The 20,703-nt window shown below is 40.8% G+C and overlaps 1 protein-coding gene across 1 annotated transcript in view; it reads right to left on the reverse strand.

The window, feature by feature from the left end:
- Nucleotides 1-19,012: 19,012 nt before the first annotated feature.
- Nucleotides 19,013-20,703, reverse strand: part of SPMIP7 (sperm microtubule inner protein 7) — a 35,348-nt gene continuing 33,657 nt past the window's right edge. Inside the window, exon 9 of the mRNA XM_074943221.1 lies at nucleotides 19,013-19,136. Coding sequence (XP_074799322.1) covers nucleotides 19,013-19,136 — 124 coding nt within the window. The remainder of the gene's footprint in view (nucleotides 19,137-20,703) is intronic.

A 20,703-nucleotide genomic window follows, 5' to 3' on the forward strand; every position in this document is an offset into this window, starting at 1 on the left:
ACAACATTTTCAGCCATCTGAAAGCTCGGTGTACCACTGAACAGCAAAGCAGCACAAAGTATGGTATTTATAGTACATTTTATGTGACCAAGACATTGGCAGTTAAACCACTAGAAACCAATAAATGTCCTGGTGCCATTTAAGTTGTCAACAGGATATAAGTTGATGTAAGGGGAACACCTACGTTTCTGCAGGCTCCTTTTGTATGATTAAGTACAGTCAATATTCACACTTGATTTTATAGGAATGTTTTGACTAAGGAATACAGTAATTTCCTCCACTGCAACAATGCAACGCCCATCAAACCACTAAAAGCTGATCTAGTGTCAGCTCAATTCTTCAAAATGATGCTTCTCAGCACAGAAACTTCTGTATTTTATGGTAAACATTCTAACATGTAACTGCTCTGTTTGTGTAGGAGGTAGCACAGGAGAAATCATTTTATTCAACAAAATCTCTATGCTGCAAATACTGGAGCTAAAAAGCGCAGTGTTGGATGGAATTCTGATTCCCCAACCCATAAGCAATTAATTTTGAAGTAAATTTATTGTGACTGTAAAACTGAAGTTAGTCATTTTAAACATTTTTGGCTATTTAATACCAATCTCCCTCCCCCTGAAAAACAAACAAAAACAAATACTCTTTCATAGATCACATCCAATTCTTAAACTACAAAGGCGCAATTCACGGTTTGTCCAGAGTATAGTGGAGTTAGAATAATTATTCCAAGTCAGCCAATTTATAGACAGGCCTGGATCACAGAGCTAGATTCTAATCTCGGTTACTAATTCTTAACTCATCTGGAATATAATCAAAGTGACTCACATCTCTGGATGTATGCCAAAGTAATTGAAATCAGAAGGTGGACCACAAAGTTTGGATCCATACTGGGTCCAAATCCAATCTTTCTGTGCAGATTTGCGTTTTCCTGTTTAGCTGGATTACAGATATCTGTCAAGTGGGGCAGGAGGACCAGTTCAGATAAAATCAGAAGAGACCCAAACTTTTAACCGAACTGCAATTTTTTTTGAACATTGCAATTAATTATTTACAAATATTTTTCATGCACCTTTGCCTTCTATCCTGGCATGAATGGGACGAAATCAGGATCCATTCACGCACATTTTCAAGACAATCTGCATAAGGAACAGGGGTAGAGAGAGACCCATGTTTATTTTTAAATGAAAGCCAAGATTCTTCTTTACAAAGTTTACATATCTACATTCTCTCTCTCGCTCACACACACACACCAAAAAGACTAAATGATTGTTCTTCCCACATGCATCCCAATGTTTCAGTGGCTTTGAGTCCCACTTAGAGGTAATCTGCTTTCAGTGGCTTTGAGTCCCATTTAGAGGATGGGAAGTAGTTGAAATATGGTAGGAGAGATTTTTCTAGCAGTATTTCAGGGGTGGCTGAAAGAAGGAAGTAATGGAAATCTCCCTAGGGAGCATCATCTTGAGATATTTCCAGATGAAAGGTGTTTAGATAAGAGTCAGATAAACATTCCAATGGGCAGTTTAGCCAAACCAAGCCTTTGCCTCTCACTAATATCCTGTTCTAGTCATATGCTTATACTGCATCTATCACCGTGAAATCTGAGTGCTTATCATTGGGAACTTAAAAGAGAGATGGTTGAGGGGCTTCTATGTAGATGCCAGCACTTAGAGCAAGGAACAGGTTCAGTGTCAAGTGTTTCTGTTCATCTAATCTACCCTAGAACTAACATCCCAACAAAAAAACCAAAACCAGCTCTCTGAGATGAAACACAATTTTGAAACGATTGCAGTATTCAATGAAAAATATTAAAAAAGGATAAGGGCCACCTTTTATTGTCACTTACGCCATAGTACACACGGTGCAACTGAGAAAAGAACTTGGCAGGAGGGCCTAGATTCTCTGGTCTGGCTGTGTGGAGGAAAGGACTAAGCCGGTGGGGAGAAAGGGCACAATCGCAGCACCCCAAACCTGGAGGCATCTGGGAGCCAGTATGGTGCCTAGTGACACAGAGCAGCATCAAGGTGGATCTGATCTAGACCTGGCTGCCTATGGCCCCAACAGGCTGTTCCAGCAGTCAGAGAACACCTGAATGAGGAACCAGTCTGGCCATGCCCCCTTTCTCCTAGAAGTGCTCCCATACCAGGCAGGAGAGGGGGTGACATAGAGCTGCTACGCTCATTCTATTCCATCCAGGGATTCCTCTAATGTAAGAGAAATCCCCAGATAACAGGTAAGATCATTTTCGGGCTGCTTTGCTGCATTGGAGTGAAATCCATCTGCTGGTTGGTAGGGGATAATTAAGGACTGATGGCCAGATCCTCAGCTGGTACTAATCAGGAGAGCTTTAATAAAGCTCCATCAGTTTACACCAGCTGAGGGGCTGGTTTGTCCTGAACATGCTCCTGGCATAAATGTGTAATGTATTGGGGTGGGGGTCTCTAACTACATTTTCTTCTTTTTATTCTATGAGTCACATGTGCTTTCGCCATGTGGGCTTTCTTGTATTTGTAATTTGGAAACTAGAACTAGGCATCATTATACTAGAACCAGAGCTAGATATGAATGGTCTGTTCTTTAAAGTTGGGTGTGCATCACTCTGCACCTAATGTGAAGGACCAAGAGAGCTGGCTGAGCTATTCATAACTTATCATTTATCCAGTTCCTGTAACTGCTTTTTGTTTGTGAATTGTTCATGAATGGATCACAATCTTCCCCAAATTTGGTCAATATTCATAATGAAGTCATTTGTGTGGACAAATTACAACCTCCCCACAGGTTTCAGCGTGGTAGCCATGTTAGTCTGTATCAGCAAAAACAACGAGGAGTCCTTGTGGCACCTTAGAGACTAACACATTTATTTGGGCATAAGCTTTCGTGAGCTACAGCTCACTTCATCGGATGTATGGAGTGAAAAATACAGTAAGCAGAATATATATTATAGCGTCCAACCTGAAACAAATACTCACCAGCAACCACACAACAAAGACACTAACCCAGGAACCAATCCCTTCAACAAACCCCTTTGCCAACTCTGTCCGCATATCTATTCAAGGGACACGATAATAGGACCTAACCATATCAGCCACACCATCAGGGGCTCAGTTACCTGTACATCTACCAAATGTGATATATGCCATCATGTGCCAGCAATGCCCCCTGCCATCTACATTGGACAAACCAGACAGTCTCTACACAAAAGAATAAATGGACACAAATCAGACATCGAGAATTGTAACATTCAAAAACCAGAAGGAGAACATTTCAATCTCCTTGGACACTCAATAACAGACATGAAAATGGCAATTCTTCAGCAAAAAAACTTCAAAAACAGACTCCAACGAGAAACTGCAGAACTGGAATTAATTTGGAAACTGGACACCATCAAATTAGGCCTGAATAAAGAATTGGAGTAGATGGGTCACTACAAAAAGTAATTTTCCCTCTGTTGATACTCACACCTTCTTGTCAACTGTTTGAAATGGGCCACCTTGATTGCATTGGCCTCATTAGCACTACAAAAGTAATTTCCCCTCCCTTGGTATTCACCCCTTCTTGTCAACTGTTGAGAATAGGCCATTTTCACCTTAATTGAATTGGCGCATTAGCACTGACCCCCCACTTGGTAAGGCAACTCCCATCTTTTCATGTGCTATAATATGTATTCTGCTTACTGTATTTTTCACTCCATGCATCTGATGAAGTGGGCTTTAGCCCACAAAAGCTTATACCCAAATAAATTTGTTAGTCTCTAAGGCACCACAAGGACTCCTCGCTGTTTTAACCTTTCCACAGTATTTATATGGCCCCTATTACCATCACATCTGAGCGCCTCACAATCTCTAATGTATTTATCCTCACAACACCTCTGTGAGGTAGGGAAGTGCTGTTATCCCCCTGTTACAGATGGGGAACTGAGGCACAGAGAGGTTAAGTGACTTGCCCAAGTCACACATGAAGTCTGTGGCAGAGCAGAGAACTGAGCCCAGGTCTCCCCGGTCCTGTACTAGTTATCTAACCACTGGGCAATCTGTTTTCTGCTTTTGGATTATCTGTAAATTTAATGGTGTGATTGTTTCTGTTCCTTCATTGGCGGACCTTAGCTCTATAAACAAGAGGCATGTCTGAGCAGGTCATTGGGGCTTTGATTCTCTCATAGAGCAGAAAAGAAGGGAGCACTTTGTAGGGGTAGGAAGAAATAGCAGGCGTGGAGAACTGTAGGACATTTTATATCTTTTCCTATCCTCTTTTTGATTATATTAAGTTACAGAAGTGGATCTCAGTTTTAAAAATAGCTGGGGTCCTTCATCACTGAGGTAGAGAGAAAGACCAAAGCTATCTACCACACTTTACATTTACTTATTTCTTGCCACTCTGACACCAAGTAAGTGCATATGCATGTACATACATGGTCCTATTAATGAAGGTTGCAGCAAGATCCCTATGTGGATAATTTCATTGCCTGAGTTTCAGAACTTTGGCCAGGCAGTTTCAGAGAGCTGCTGTGTAAGCCTCTGTCCCCATATACATTACACTACAAAACTACATACATAGCCCTGGTCTGAATGTAGATATGGTGCTGATCTTCCTGCTAGAGATTCCCTTCAACTTTACCCACATCTATCACCTCCTCAGTGCTGATCCTCCTCATGTTATATGAAGTTTATTTGAAAGCGCCAGTGATTTCTTTTTTAAACCTGTCTCTTCCTCCCTCCTTAGATCCATTCTACCAAACTCATACTCTGGTATCTTCAGAGGTGGATATGCCAGCATTTCTAGCAGGAATCTGCTCATTTACACACAAATGCCCATTTTTAAAGAAATAAACACTGTTCCCCAAACAGTCATTCAAACAAAAAACAGTTGTCCAAATGTTTGCAGAAAAGTGAATAAAGAAGGTTATAAATAAGGTCCGATCAAACTGCAAGACAGATTTAGTGAACATATTTTGTCACTATTTGCCTAGCCCATGATCAATTATCTTGACTGCGCATTCAAAATGCATAACTGGTTGTTTGCCCTTAACAAAAACTGATTTATGCAAATTAGGCCCTCAATTACATTAAGATTTTTTTGCATGGGCAATTTTAAAACTATGCCCCACAGTAGAACTAGATGAAACCAGAAATAGGCATGTTAAACATTAAACTAGAACTGGACAAGCAACTAGACATGGCTGCATCATAGTTTCTTTAAAAGTGTCTCATGCCTCTGGAAGGGAGGATGAGAAGAATGGAGCAGACCGCATTAAACAACATATCATTAGTCATACAGTTCACTCTGAGCAACCCATTTTCCAACTCCTACCTTTATTAGTGTGTGCCTACAAGTGACAAATAGCCCTTGCTTTGATTCACAGGGAAAAAAAGTACTGAAAATAATACTGGGGAGTCATGTAACCCACTGCCTACATGGGCTGGGGGAGTTTGGATTCCCAAACACATGATTTACAAAACTGTAGATGCATATATGTAGTAACCATGCTGAGTTAGTGGGAAAGAAGCATAAATGTCCCAACGCTTACCGTTGTGTCTACAAATCTGACTGTGATATGGCTTTCCTCCAGCATTTCTAGGATGAAGCATGCTTTTGTGGTTTAGGCCCAGGGTTGAGAAATCAGGAGACTTGCTTTCTAGTCCTATTTCTGTGGAATCTTGGGCAAGTAATTTAATCCCTGTTGGCCCAAGTTAAAAAAATGAGGATAATACCACCCTCCTCAAAGAGGTGCTGCAGGGCTTGCTTCATTAATGTTTGTAAAGTGATTTAACATTCTTGAATGGAAAATTCTTTAGAAAGTCAGGGCGGGATTTTCAAAAAGAGCTCGGTGCTGGCCTAACTCTACACTTATTAGCATTAATGACAAACTGTCTTCAGCAGGAGCACAGTTAGGCTGTAATATTGATCCCTTTTGCAAATCGCACCCACAATGCATTTTCAACACCTAAGGAGTAGTGAAAGGAGCCTCAGAAATGCTTCTAATAGAAAAGAACTAATAATGGAACTGCTTTTCTTTTCGCAAACTTGGTGAACGGACAGTCTCATTAAGGTTGCTAACACTCTAATCGCATAAACCCAAACACCCTTGCTCTGCCCCTATCCCACCCATTCCCTTAGGCCACACCCCTGCCCCCTTTCCCAGGCCCCACCCCCACTCACTCTAGCCCCCTCCCGCCCTTGTTTGCTTGCTCTCCCCCACCCTCACTCACTTTCACCGGGCTGGGGCAGGGGTTGGGGTGCAGGCTCTGCACTGGGGGGTGGGGCTGAGGGGTTCAAACTGTTAGAGGGGGATCCTGGCTGAGCCTGAGGCAGGGGGTTGGGGTGCGGGAGGGGACTCAGGGCTTAGGCCGATGGTTGGGGTATAGGAGGGGGTCCAGGGTGTGGGCTCTGGGAGAGAGAGTTTGGGTGCAGGAGGGGGCTTAGGTCTGGGGCAGGAGGTTTGGGGTTCAGGCTCTGGGATGGAGTTTGGCTGTGGGAGTGGGCTAGGGCAGGGGGTTGGGGTGCAGGAGGGGATTTGGGGTTCAGGCTCTGGGAGGGAGTTTGGGTTTGGGAGGGGGCTCAGAGTTGGGACAGGGGGTGGAGCGGTGGAAGTGGGTTTGGGGTGTAGGCTCTGGTCAGGCGGCACTTACCTCAGGTGGCTCCTGGAAGTGGCGGCATGTCCAGCAGTAGCTCCTAAGCTCAGGAGTGGCCAGGCAGCTCTGCGCACTGCCCCATCCTTGTCCGCAGGCACTGCCCCAACAACTCCCATTGGCCACTGTTCCCTGTTCCCAGCCAATGGGAGCTGCAGAGTTGGCACTCAGGGCGGGGGCAGCACACAGAGACTCCCCTAGATCCCTCAGCTCCTAGGGGCCATAGGGACATACCGGCCACTTCGGGAGCGGTGCGGAGCCAGGGCAGGCAGGGAGCCTGTCTTAGCCCCACTGCACCGCCAGATTTTTAGTGGCCTAAAATCTCCTGGATTAGCTTCAGTAACCTCCGGGAGATGAAGCCCAATTCTGGGAGACTCCCAGACAAACCAGGAGGGTTGGCAACCCTATCTAGGAAGTTTGGGGATATAACATAAAAACTTTGGCCCAATTACTACAGCAGCAACTGTGAAATTGCTTCTAGCATCAGAGCAACCAAATAATTTTCCAAATGCAATACTGTACGTCTGTGATTTATTTTTTAAATTCCTATCAATTAAAAGGACAGCACCCAAAGCTGTGGGCTACAATAAATTGCATGTCATAACATATTAAGTGGTAATGCAAACTGCAGAAAATGTATATACAGAAGAAGAAAAACATATATCCTGGCTGAGAACCTATAGCGGGGATCAGAATTTAAAGGCTGTATATGTGTGTCTTACTTTGGCTTCCTCTATTTCAACTGAGTTTTGACTGGCGTCTTAGAACCAAGCCTTTACTTACCAAGTAGAGTCCAAGTCACTAGCAAACATGCTGTGAGATATAGCTTAGCTGCAGTGATCTGCTTTTGTCTGAGATGCAATGTGGTTTATGATGGAAGCTGCACTTAGGAAACAAAACCACAAAAGGCTAGGATACACTAATCGGAATATCATCAGGCACCTAATCAAGCTTGACACAATTGTCAATTTAGGCTGTGTGCCTTGCCAAATTGCAACCCTTCAAGCCCCTTTCCCCCTCCACACCATTTCTCCAAGGTTTGAACACAATCTACTCAAATTCTTACTCTCAAGCTACCACTCAGATTCTGTCTTCGGTATCTAACTAGATGCTGCATAACAGCAGCAAATTGCTAGGTCTCAGCCCTTTGCTGATCATGCAGAAGGTCCTGCCTGCATGAAACCATATCTAGTTGATTTAATTCTCTGTCTTTGTGGCATTATTTTAGCCAAGTTTATTAGACTATTTCTTTGCTTTAAAATTTATGTTAGACTAAAGCACACAGCTGAAATTGGCCTGAAAAATTAACCAACCCAGACACGATGAGTAAAATATTCAAAAGCATTCACTCCTAAGTGATTTAGGAGAATACTTCCCATTTTCAAACATGACTTAAGCATTTAGAAGCTTAATTCCCTTGACTTTCAATGAAGCTTAGGCTCCTAAGTCACATTTGAAAACATGACCTAGACTCCTAAATCACCTAGGTTCATTTGAAAATTGTACCCAGTATCTACTTGTCCAACTTTTGTCATAGATTGAATTATAATGAAAATATAAAGATATTTTACTCACCCATCAAAAAAAGAGAGCCTTGGTGAATGGAATTTTGCAAGGCTGGACTAGAAGTATTTTGCAGGCCATTGAGCATATAGTATTTGTGAGCTGATGAACAAACATACATGGGACTGAAAACTCTTCTTGTGGTCAGTTGTGTTTTGTTGCAACTGAACATGTGTGATAAACTGAATGTTCTGCATCTGACTTACCTGAAAGAGGTAGCTCAAGGATCTAAAGCATCAGGTGTATAATTTCTTTACTCCCTGAACCACAGGGTCAACTCCCAGTCCAATGGGCTCAGTTGTTGCTATCATGGATCAATTGATTATTGTGTAGTTTGGAGTTTGATTGTCTTTAGGAGGAGACCATATAAATCAAGGCCCCCTTAGCTCTGTGTGGGCAAGCGCCCAAGAATTTCAACCTTTTCCCAGGGCCAGACATTCCTTTGGCAGTTTAATGAATCTGGTTCAATATCCTTCTCCATTCTCCCTTATGCCAGCTTCAGCCTCAATCTCCTCTCACAACTTTCATTTCTGGCTAATCTTTCCCATCTCTCTTCTCTCCGTTTCACAGTATCCTTCTCTGTCCCAGGGCCGCTCCAAGCTCTCCTTCCTTTGTCACTCAGTGGGCAAAATTCTGGCCCATGTTACCTTCTCCAATGCCTTCTCTCAGGTAGTCATTTATCCAAAACAAGTAGGAAGTTTGCAGAAGGTTACTTACAAAACTGGGGAAGGAGGGCTGCATCACATTTTGTGCTGAGCCCCTCTGACCTGTGGAATTCCCCCTCTGAATGGATTTCCTGGAGCAGCTGCGTGGCAGGTGAAAGACTTCTCAGCATGGTATCTCTGCTCTTGTGCAGACAAGGTTGTGGAGGAAAGGAGCAGGGAGTTCCAAGCAGATAACCTTAGCCTTAATGGATCACATAGAAATTAGGGGATCCATGCTTTTGAAACAAAAACCACTGCCTTGTTCCTCAGTGATTGGGCGGGGAGGGGAGCACACCAAGATTACTTCCCATGGTGGCCTTACTGAGATTCCTGTCCCTTCCCCAGTTTCCCAGGTACCAGTAGGGGAACGATCTGGCCCTTTGTTCTTTAAACCGCTTACTACTGTCTCCACTCTGCCTCCCCTTCCCTCTGTCTGGCACTTTGTCAAGTAGAAATGATTGAGATTTATCAAAACAATTTTTTCCTATGGAAAATATTTTTATTGGTCAAAAAATTTCTGGTTTTTCAATGAAAAATAGAAATAAAAAAATTCAGCAAACATTTTCAGCTAAAACCAAACACATTTTTCAAAACTGAACATATTTTAAGTTCAGTTTTTAATTCAAAAACCAAAACTTGAATGTATTTAGCACTGTTAGGAGAAGTAGTTTATTGAGGTCCAGATCCTTCAAAAACTTATGTACATGCCTAAGTTTACTATGATGAGTAGTCTAATTGAAATCAATGGGACAACTAATGGCAGTGAAGTTAAACACATGCCTAAATATTTGTAGGCTTGGAGCCTAACGCTGTAAGCTCTTCAGAGTAGGGACTGTCTTTTTGTTCTGCATTTGTAGAGCACCCAACACAATGGAGTCCTGGTCTATGACTGGGGCTCCTAGGCACTACAGCAATAGAAATAACACTAATCAAAAACTCCAGTGTGAAACGAGATTTCACAGCTAATCACTACATCTAAGGTTAGGGAAGAAGAAATCCAACACAATTCAAAGGGTCTTCCATATAATAAAGCAAACAAAGAAGTTAGAAGCTTGACAGCTTAAACGTGCTAAACAGAAGTGAGAGACCTATTTCCCTGAAAGGAAACTTTGGGAATCATATTTCCAAAGTTGCTGGGAAAAAAGTTTTATAATTTTTAAAGACCATTTTTTAAAATTAACTTTCAAGTTAGTAAGTAACTTTGACATTAACCCACATTTTTAACATGCAGGGTACTCACCTTATAACAGTTTTGAAGATTTCCATAGCCACTGCTTTCTAAAGGGAAAGAAAAGGAGTACTTGTGGCACCTTAGAGACGAACAAATTTATTTGTGCATAAGCTTTCATGAGCTACAGCTCACTTCATTGGATGTGAATTCTTTGGGCTTGATTTACCCTTGCCTTTACACCTGGGCAAAGGGAAGTGCCAAGTTGTTGAAAATGTTACCAAATCAGGATTCACATTGCACTAGTGTAAATGATGGCACAATTTGCAAGGCAGTGGGGAATTCAGGCCTTGCAATTCTATTTTGCATTATCAAACAGAGCCTGTGCCTGGAAGTATTTTTAAAAATGATTGCCCCTACTGAGAGAGAACTATAGCATATTAGTAAATATGTCTAGCCTAGTTTTAAATGTTCCAAATAATAGGGACTTAAACCACTTCTCTTGGAAGACTACTTCTTTAGTCACTGATTGTCAGAAGCTGGGAATGGGCAACAGGGGACGGATCACTTGATGATTACCTGTTCCGTTCATTCCCCTGGGAGCACATTGGCCACTGTCAGAAGACAGGATACTGGGCTAAGTGGACCACTGGTCTAACCCAATATGGCTGTTCTGATCTTCTTAAATCTGAAGTACAATCATTGTTTAAGCCAATGGGAGCTTTTGAGTGTGCATCAGCTCATAGATCTGGGTAGTTGATGATGTTATCGGTAATTCCCAGATGTCTGTTCTTTATCCTGTACAGTATTACTCAGATTAAATCAGTTTTTCTTTACTTTAGATCTTAGAATTGGTAAAAAAAAAAAAAACAAAAAAAAACCTTTTCCTATTTTTTTTTTGCAAAAAAATCATTCTTTTTTTATTGAAATTAAAAAATTTGGATTCATTATTTCATCAAAATATTGAAATTTGGAAAATTTCAGCCATCTTGACATGGTATCATGCTTCCTATTTTTTCTTGCTTTTGGCTTTAAAAGACAATAAAAAGAGCTAAAGCTAGAGTTTAGCTGGGGTAATTCTCCAGACAAGGAAATAACGGAAATTCAAAAATAAGCAATGGGACTGGGCAGAGGCAGAAATCTCAGAGCTTGTATAAACCAAATTAGGACTAACTACTTTTTGGACCTTCCTGGTAGCTTTTCACATCTCCTGCTTTCACATTCTGTAATAGGTTAAGGAGAAGGCTTCCTCAGAAGTTTTAAACATTTTAAAGACCCTGATTTTGCACAGCACTTAAGCATGAATTGAAATCTAAGTCCCATGGACTTCAGTGGGACTATTCACATGCTTAAAGTTAAGCACATCCTTAAGTACCTTGTTGAATTGGGGCCTAAACCGGTATTGCCACTTTGGCAAAGATGTGTCCTGTTGTGGCCTCTGGTATCCTTCTAGGCTTCTGCAGTTAGTATTTTCAAATGCTTCTGAATGTTTTTTCCAGGCCAACAGAGTTGAACTGGAATGAATTGATAGTAAAGGATCTATTAAAACATCATTGGGAAAAGCTCTATAGTTCAAAGAATCCATGGTCTCAGTTAGTCTTTATAGGCATTTAAATGCTGTTGCTAGAAGGCCAGAGTTAGAGGGGTGGGGGAAAGACTACAGCCTTCTCTTTTACATTTCATGGATCTTTAACCCTTATTTAAAGAAAATTTTGGATTTTGGACCAAATAACTGTGCTTGTAATTATATCAAACAGTTAAAAAAAAGCTAGTTAATGATGTTCAACATAAGTAATCATGTTAAATAGTGAAATTTAATTTCTTAAAAACTTAAATCCTCATATCTTTTGGAATGCATTGTACTGTAGGATGTCTGAGTAAATTAAATTCTCCCCTGCACACTAAAGCATCAATTTCCTTATGGTAATTATCTGCTAGATTGGATCTGTCAGTAGCAGGGTAGCATGCCTGACATTATACCCTCTTTACAAAAAATGATTACAAAAAATTAAGACGAATGAGTAAAATTAAGGCTGCGGCTGGTAAGCCTATATAAAGCTCTCATAGATCACTTTACATAAGATACCATTGTACTGGATACTAAGCTTTTAATGACTAGTCGCATAATGAGGTGAAGTCCATTAAAGAACAGCCAAGGTAACCGATCACAGAGATAAGGGCTAAAAAATGATTTTCAGCCAACTAGAAGCAATTTATTATACACAAAAAACACAGCTCTAACTGAAATGTCTGGATGGATGAGGAACTTTTGAAAGTTGACAGGATTTCCTTCCTGGGAAAGTTTTACAAATATGATGGGCGATCATCTCTGTCACATTTGATTTTTTTTTTCTTTGCAATTCAGTACTCTAGAAATAGTTCATATAAGGCTGAACTGTAGCACTGGATTTCATTAGCCCACTTAAAAGATAAATTAGAACTAGGCATGGCTGATATAATGGAAACTCATTGCTCACCGCCCACAAGCAGAGTCTGTATGGAAGCAAGCTAGTTGTTGCAAGTCAATCGCTATTGAATAGTGCCTAGTGCTTGAAGCTGCTTTAGGAAAACAGTTCAGATCAGAATCTGTGGGCATGTCTACATTGCAATAAAACACCTGCGGCTGGCCCATGTAAGTGGGCTTGGGCTGCAGGCAATTAAAATTGCAGTGTAGATGTTCAGCCTCAGGCTGGAGTTTGGGTTCTGGGACCTGAGACGAGGCTCCAGACTAAGCCAGAATGCCTACACCACAATTTTACAGCCCTGCAGCCCATGTCCCACAAGCCCAATTCAACTGACATGGGCCAACCATGGGTGTTTATTGCAGTGTAGACATATTCTGTGAGACAGAACTAGCTTTGGGAGTTTGCAAAGTAGCAGGGCAGGTAACTTATTGTCATGGAGGCCCTGATTTGCAAACACAAACACATGCGTAACTTTTCTCATGTATAGTCACTATGATTGCATGTGAGTAAAGGTAAGGACGTTTAAATGTTTGCAGGATTGAGGTCATGTATATATTCTATAGTTTTGAGGAAGACTGGATTTGAGACATAAAGTTTGGCCCTGGCCCTGATTCAAACATTCCTTTAGACCAGAGTTGGAGTTGGGGTTGATTTTTGGATCCAAGATATTGATTTGGCCATTAGAGAGTTAAGGCCTGATCCAAAGTCCAGTGATGTCAGTGGATGTCTTTTCACTGACTTTTTATGAGCTTTGGATCAGGCCTTCAGTGGTCAGCTGCAATTTGGACAAAACTTTCCCTATAACTAGGGTTAGTCATATCTGGAATTTGGCTTTGGATCATGTCTAGGGCTCAGAAAAACTTGACTGAGACAATTTTATCAATATTCTCATTAAGCACTTAAAAACAAATAAGTGGAAGTTGCTTGTTTCTCATGAATGTATGTGACCCAGTTATTTCAATCATTTCTCTTTCATTCTCAAATCATTTTAAGGACAGGTTGGTTAGGTTTACAGTCTGCTGACTGTACCATTGTTTTGGCTGTGTAAATACCAGTGTATTTACCGTGTCAAACCGTTTGTGGCTAATACAATTATATGCTTTTTCACTGATATCTGATCTGCTAATTAGCTGGAAAAACATTTTGATTAGGGTGACTGCTTACCCAAATTATTTAATTGTCCACAAGCAAGGCTGTCAGCAAAAAATATGAAAATGAGCCTAGGAAATGCAGTAAAATTCCACTAACAGCTCTTCAAGTTAGGGTTGAACATAGAAATAGGAAATGCAATGTGGAGAATACAGGACAAGAAACTAGCTTTGTGTTGTTCTGAAATTAATTTTAATAAAATAATGTCACTTAGGTTTTATTTAGCCCTTTTTATCCCACATGTCAAGGCAGTTTGCAAAGGCAGGTATCATTAGCCCCATTATATAGATGGGAAAACTGAGTCAGAGAGAGACAGAGATAAAGGAACTTGCTCAAAATGGATGACAACCAGGGGCCACATCGTTGATTTAAAAAAAGGAACTTGATTTTAAAAAAGATGGCCGAGATCTGGGACTAACAGCAGCTGTGCAATACCATCCACTGTCAAAGGACTGTTTAGGACTCTTTACTGATACACAACCATTGAACAATTAGCAGCTGTCCAACATTACAAATAAATTCTACAGAATGAAAACAGAGTTAGCTATGGGTAGGTCTACATTGCAATTAAATACCTTTGGCTAGCCCGTGTCAGCTAACTCAGGCCTCCAGGGCTCAGGCTGCAGGGCTATAAAATTTCAGTGTACATGTTCAAGCTTAGGCTGAAGCCCAAGATCTGGAACCCCATGAGGGGGAAAGGTCCCAAAGCCTAGGCTCCAGCCCGAGCCCTGTGAGCCCTAGTCAGCTGACATGGGCCAGCTGTAGGTATTCAGTTGCATTGTAGACAAACCCATAGTGTACAAACCTTGTCAGAAAGATGCTTCTTATGCACATTACCAATGCTTGCAAAGGACATGCCACCTCACACAGTGATCTTGTCAGATCTCGTGAACTAAGAGGTCAGGCCCACTCACTACTTAGATGGGAGACCTTCAATAAAAATCCAGGGTGATACAGGAAGGGATGATTCAGTTGATGGTGATCTGTAAGTCAATACAGAGCCAATGCCCCGTTCTGCTCTTGAAGCAAGGTGCTATTTTTCAGATGAGACATAAGACAGAGGTCTTGACCTCTGCTTCTCTTTAAATGTCATATGACAATTTGTGTAAGAGAAGGTGGTTTTGTTAGCCACAGTGCCCTGGCCTTAATTCCAGTGCAGACAATTATATTTTCCCAACCTCAAATTACTCTGCAGTTTGTTGGATACACTATTCTGCTTCATGCATTTCCTCTCCTAACATATTATTCCCATCTCAGTATACTTTGCACAGAGCCCTGTGGAGCAGGTGGTGAGGAGCCATGCTGTCTCAGCACTGGGAGAGTCAGTGCCTCCTGAAAGGCAATCTCTCTGGGGTTCCCACATGCACACGCTGTACCAATTGGTCCAGATTTCCTCCATGCATAGAGAAAATATTTTTCTTCCTCTACTGACCTCCATCAATTCCAGTCCCACCAGAGTGGATCTCTCTGCCTATTACTAGGTAATGCTGAAGGGAAAAAAGGTAACAGTAGTTGATTGAAACTCAGCATAAACCAGGGGCTTTTAGCCACCAACTAGGCAACACTTTGCTTTACTATCTAGTTTTACCATCTAGTCTGCCAGTCTTTCTCCAATTAAATGATGCTTTTACTTTCAAATTGTTTCTCAAGGTTGTACAGATTTCTGCCACATTAGATTTCTGCTTTTTTATTTTTGATCGCATTTTAGGAAATAAAAAAATGCTTCAGTCAAAAAAGAAATGAAATGAAGCTTTTGATTAGTTTATCATCCTCCTCCCTCCCCACCTCTTTAAGTATATTATATTCTCCAAAATCATTTTTGGATTTCAGGATCAGGAATGCCACGTTTTCTGATATCTGATCATTTTCTACCATAGTTGTTGATGTGTATTGTTTACCCAACAGATATTTCTCTTTCACTTGGATATTCATTACTAAATAATTCTGTGAGAAGACACAGGCCACTGATTTTTTGCAATTTGCATCACCACACTCTAAGTTATGTTGAAAGCTAAGCTTTTTGGTCCTCTTGTTTTGGAAGTACATTAATATTTCTGTGACCTTTACTAGATGGCAGACGAGAAGCATTAGGAATAAAACAACAAACAAACCAAAGGAAACCAATATTTTAAAATGCATATTTCTGATCCTGGCCTTGAAAGGAGCAAGAGAGAGAAGAATCTACTCTGACAAGATTGTAAACGTTATTTAAAGTTAAAATAATTTCTCTGCTGTAGCCTACATTTTTTTCCATGTCAAAATGTTTCATTATGATGCATACTATGCAAAAGAAGACCAAATATATTTGAGATTTTTTTAATACGCATGCATTTTAAAATCATACAAGGACTTGTTTAAAGATGTTTAAGAAGGTATAGAATGGAGTAGTTGAAGACATACTTATTCACTGTATACATTTAGGTTGCTCTATTAAAAACGTGCTCACAGTGTCATGATAATTATTTTATACCGAGTGACTTTAGGTTAATTCATTTTCAAAGCCTGCATTTTAAATAGTAATGATGTCGCCACACTTTATGAGTGGAATGGTATTTCTTTGTGTGCCCTAAATGATGAGCTTTAAATTCTTATTTTTAAAAGAAAAACAACCGATTTCTACCCAGGAAACTGGCTCTGTCTCAGCAGCATTGTTTTGCAGTGGTTTAACTGCACACCGGAAGCCAACTCTGTTCCTGTTCATCTAGGTACCAATGGCATAGCATAACAGGGCAGGTCTAGGAGTGACTTTTTAGTGACTTAAATTTCCACTGCTTTATGAGCAGCAGACACATATTAAGGTCCTGATTCAGCAAGGTGCTTAAGCATGTGCATAGCTTTTATTGCCAGTGAAATGAGAATGGGGGAGGGAGTCATTTGGATGTAAACATTGCTCTGCCGTGTTTGCAACCCAAAAGCTGGAGGGTTCTGCCTGTTAGGCATGTCTTACAGAAAGTGAAAGTGACTTTAAACTGATATTAACAACATTTCATTGACCCTCTTTTTCCACTGTTTACTTTTTTATTTTTCTCTCAGTTTGGTCAAACAGCATTAACAGTTAAATGTAAATCAGCCTTTTAGAAGTCTTTTTATTTTTGGTCATCATTCTAACACAGAGGTAAGGACATTCGTTTTGTTATTTTAAAAATATACAGATCCTGATCCTCAACTGCCGTAAATTGCCAGAGTTCCTTGAAGTCATTAAACATTGTTTCTGTTCATAGACATCAAAGGGAGTTAGACTAATTTACACCATCTAGAACATGGCCCATATTTTTTAACTTGACAACTATCTCTTTAAACCACCGGACTTTCTGTGTGAGTCTGACTGTCATGTATAATACAATACAAAAGAGATGAGCTAAATACCTAATCTGAACCCACTTGAACTTTGGAGAAGTTTGGAATTCTATTTGATATTTGTGGGTTTGACCCATCTCCAGTTTAAAACATTAGCAGAGTTTGTTTTAGTGGAACTCAAACTTTTCAAAACTTGGGCCCTGATCCTGCAATACCCCTTCACCCAATGGGGCATTGCACAGGCACAGGAGAGGATCGGGACCCTAGAAGATTTAATCTGAATACCAGTCTCTCTCCTTCTCAAGCACAACTTTTGGAGCTGACTACAAACTTTCAAGCACCTTTGTAAGGTACATATTAATTCAATGGAACACAAAGGACGAAATTTGCAAAAGAGTCTCTGTAATTATGCCGGAAAAAGTCATATGCACACCCAATTTTGCAAACCAAGTAACTGTACATCAAATGTGCACCTGAGCATTCACTTCCCTGATGTGCAAATTCACATGTGAATTAAAATGTCTGTTTTGTAGATGTAAACACAGACATGTGTAAGCTGACCAGAACAAACAGGTGAATGACTGACAGACATGTTGGATGGGTTTAAACATCAGGCCACAACTTTATTAATTATACCTTCAGGAGGGCATTATATTGCCTGCCCCAGTTCTCACATACCAGGCATTTAATTGGTTCCACAGTGGGTTACAAGGCTTTTACCACAAATCAAACAATAACTTGGGGTAGACCCTCCCTGGGCTTAAGGTAGATGGAGTGACAGAGGTCACAAGGCTGGGTGGGGGAAACCTCAGTCTGCAAAGACTTCAAACTCCTCCTCCTTTATAAGCATAAGATACAACTGCACAATCTTGAGTCTCATTTACCTCTGGGATCTGGCCCTTTTATGCTTTACCCACACTCGACACCGGTGGCAAGTTGTGACAAGTCAGTAATCATAACAACATTATATGAACCTCAAATCCTATTGTTTCTAAGCCAATTGTGCTAACGAGAGGCTGTGAAGAAGGCGAGAACACCCACCAGACTACATGCCATTGTGGCCCCAATAAAGGAAGCTAGCATGATCCAGGAGTGAGGATGCAGGAAAGGGAGTCAGGAGATCTGGGTTCTTTTCTTAGCTTTGCCACTGCCTTGCTCTGTGACCTTGGGTATAACTTCTATATCTTTCAGTTTCTCTGGGTGGGTTTCTCTCCGACCCATGACCAGGACTGGACTGTGTACATCACTCTGCAGTATATAGGAGTCATAGAAATCCTCTTAGCTGGCTGTGGGAGAATTCCCTCAGTGGAGATATGCTGAATACACAGGCCCATCACAGGCCATGGTGCCAGGGGGATGGCCAGGGCCTGGAATGAGTGATCGCATAGCACGATGCACATTCTTGGCAATGCTGCCACCCACAGGGAGTCCAGGATAGGCTGTTGTAACCTAGCACAGAACCGCAGGCTGTCTAAATTATAAAGGCAGCCATTTTGACTCCTGGATCATTCTGGAATTCCAAGGGTGTAAAGACGTAAAAAAGGCACCTTTTCTTCTCCCTTTCCCCAAAGCTGTTTTGTGCTGCATCTCCAAGAGGCGTAGCCTAGACTCTCACCCTATGACACCCATCTTTGTAAAGCACTCTGAGAGCTACTGATGAGAGGCACAAAGGATGACTATTTTTTAATAAACTGAAAAAATGTTATATACACAGACTACACTGCATATGCAATACAGTATATATGGGTAGCCCTTCTATACATCACTTTCTACCTTAATACTGAAATTCAATACAGTAACTATAGTTCAAACCGTGAAGAGTCCTCCTACTTCTCAAATGATTTTAACCATAAAAAACAGCAAGTCATAAATACTGAGTATAGTAAGAACATGTAATAAAGACTAGCACGTCCACACAGACACCCACTTCTGTATTCTTTTACTATGGTTCCATTTTTAAGGTGTACGTACCATACACATTTCCTTCCTTCCCACCATTAGCCATTGGGACTCACAGTCACACTGGCAGCAGGGCTGGTATTGTTAAACCTTAATAGTTTCTCTTTCCACCTTGTTGAAAGAATTTTGAGGATAAACTGGAGTAAGTATTTGAGACAAAGGGCCCTGGTGATTAAATCGAGATGAGCGGCCACACTTTGCTATGTATCTGCAATTACAAAAAGAAGAAAATCTCTTTTAAAAATAATCTTTTTTCATATTTCTCAGAAACACATTCTTTGCTAACCGTTGTGACCACTGACTCTGGAGAAAATGTATACAATTCACAACAGTTCCACACTATTAGATTCAGCCAGCTCAACAATGGTGGCAGGAAATTCATCAAAGTTGTCTTTGGTGGCACTGTCCCCCATCCAGCCTAGGCAAAGTGTTCCATTGTATTCTGAGGTGTTATGGTGAAGACATAGAGCCAGATTCTGACAGCATGTAGCTAGCAGTGAATCCCCCTGGCATAAGAGAACTCCCAGCTAGCATAAAGCTGGCATAGGCAGTTCCTACACCAGATGTCCCCAATCCCTGGCATACAGGCCATTTAAGGACCCTATACCTGTGATGTAGAAAGATTTAGAAAGTTTAGAAAGTTAGAAAAATTTCTCAGTTATTGTAATTCTCATCAGGGCTTGGGTTGGTGCAGAAAAGACCAGATTCAAGAAGCTGTAACTTCCTGGCTCCCCCCGCTTGTCCTGCACTAAGCCCAGATTGGCTGTAGGACAGAACCTGGCTCATTATGTCTTGTGGTGGGAGCAATGGCTGCGGACTCAGGTTTTACAGATTGTATGAGTGCCAACTCATTTGCTTTCACTGAGAATACCAAGATTTGTTACTGTTTTCCCATATTTTCCTTAGCAGAATTAATTTATGTTACACTGTATGTACCTATGGGATACCTACCACACATACACATGAGTGAGTCAAATTCTGCCTTTATTTACACTTGTATAACCCCACAGATTTCAATGGGTGGATTGCATTGGGTGTAAATCAGAGCAGAATGTGGTCCTATGTCTTTTAAATCCTACTTTACCTTTTGTGCACTTCCCCAAACAAATCCATTCTCCTCTTCTTTAAAGCTCCCTTTCGTGCTCTTACAAAGTGCCACTTGCTCAAAATCCAACAAACAGCATGCTGAAAGGAACCAATCCTTCTCTCCAAAAGCAATCAAATGCTATGCACACTCAATTATGAGTTTACTACTTATTTAAACAAAATCAGTGGCAACCCTGTGTTGAAAAGATAAGAAGGCTTATACAGTAGAACCTCAGAGTTATGAACACTAGAGTTACGAAAGACCATAATGTTTTGTTCAGAATTATGAACATTTCAGAGTTACGAACAACCTCCATTATTGAGTTGTTCATAACTCTGAGGGTCTACTGTAATGATAAGATCATCATATTTATACCACACTATGTATTCCATGTGGATTTTTATTTGATGAATGGCTATGGACAGATATTTCAAACAGAGACCAAAACGTTAAAAGTTGCAAAACAAAAACATTCTACATTCTCTGTAACATTCCCTAGTAGATCATGTCTCAACAAAATATTTCTAATGCAGTATTCAGCTCCCATATTTCAATTGCACTAAAAGACATTGAAATGATCTATTACCCAACACCCCAGTATCTGAACACCACACAAATAATAATAATAATAATAAAAATACTTTATTTATAAAAGAATGATATTCACGTTCAAAGACGAAAGGACAAT

Source organism: Natator depressus, chromosome 2 (genome assembly GCF_965152275.1).
Source record: "Natator depressus isolate rNatDep1 chromosome 2, rNatDep2.hap1, whole genome shotgun sequence".
NCBI classification, from domain to species: domain Eukaryota; kingdom Metazoa; phylum Chordata; order Testudines; family Cheloniidae; genus Natator; species Natator depressus.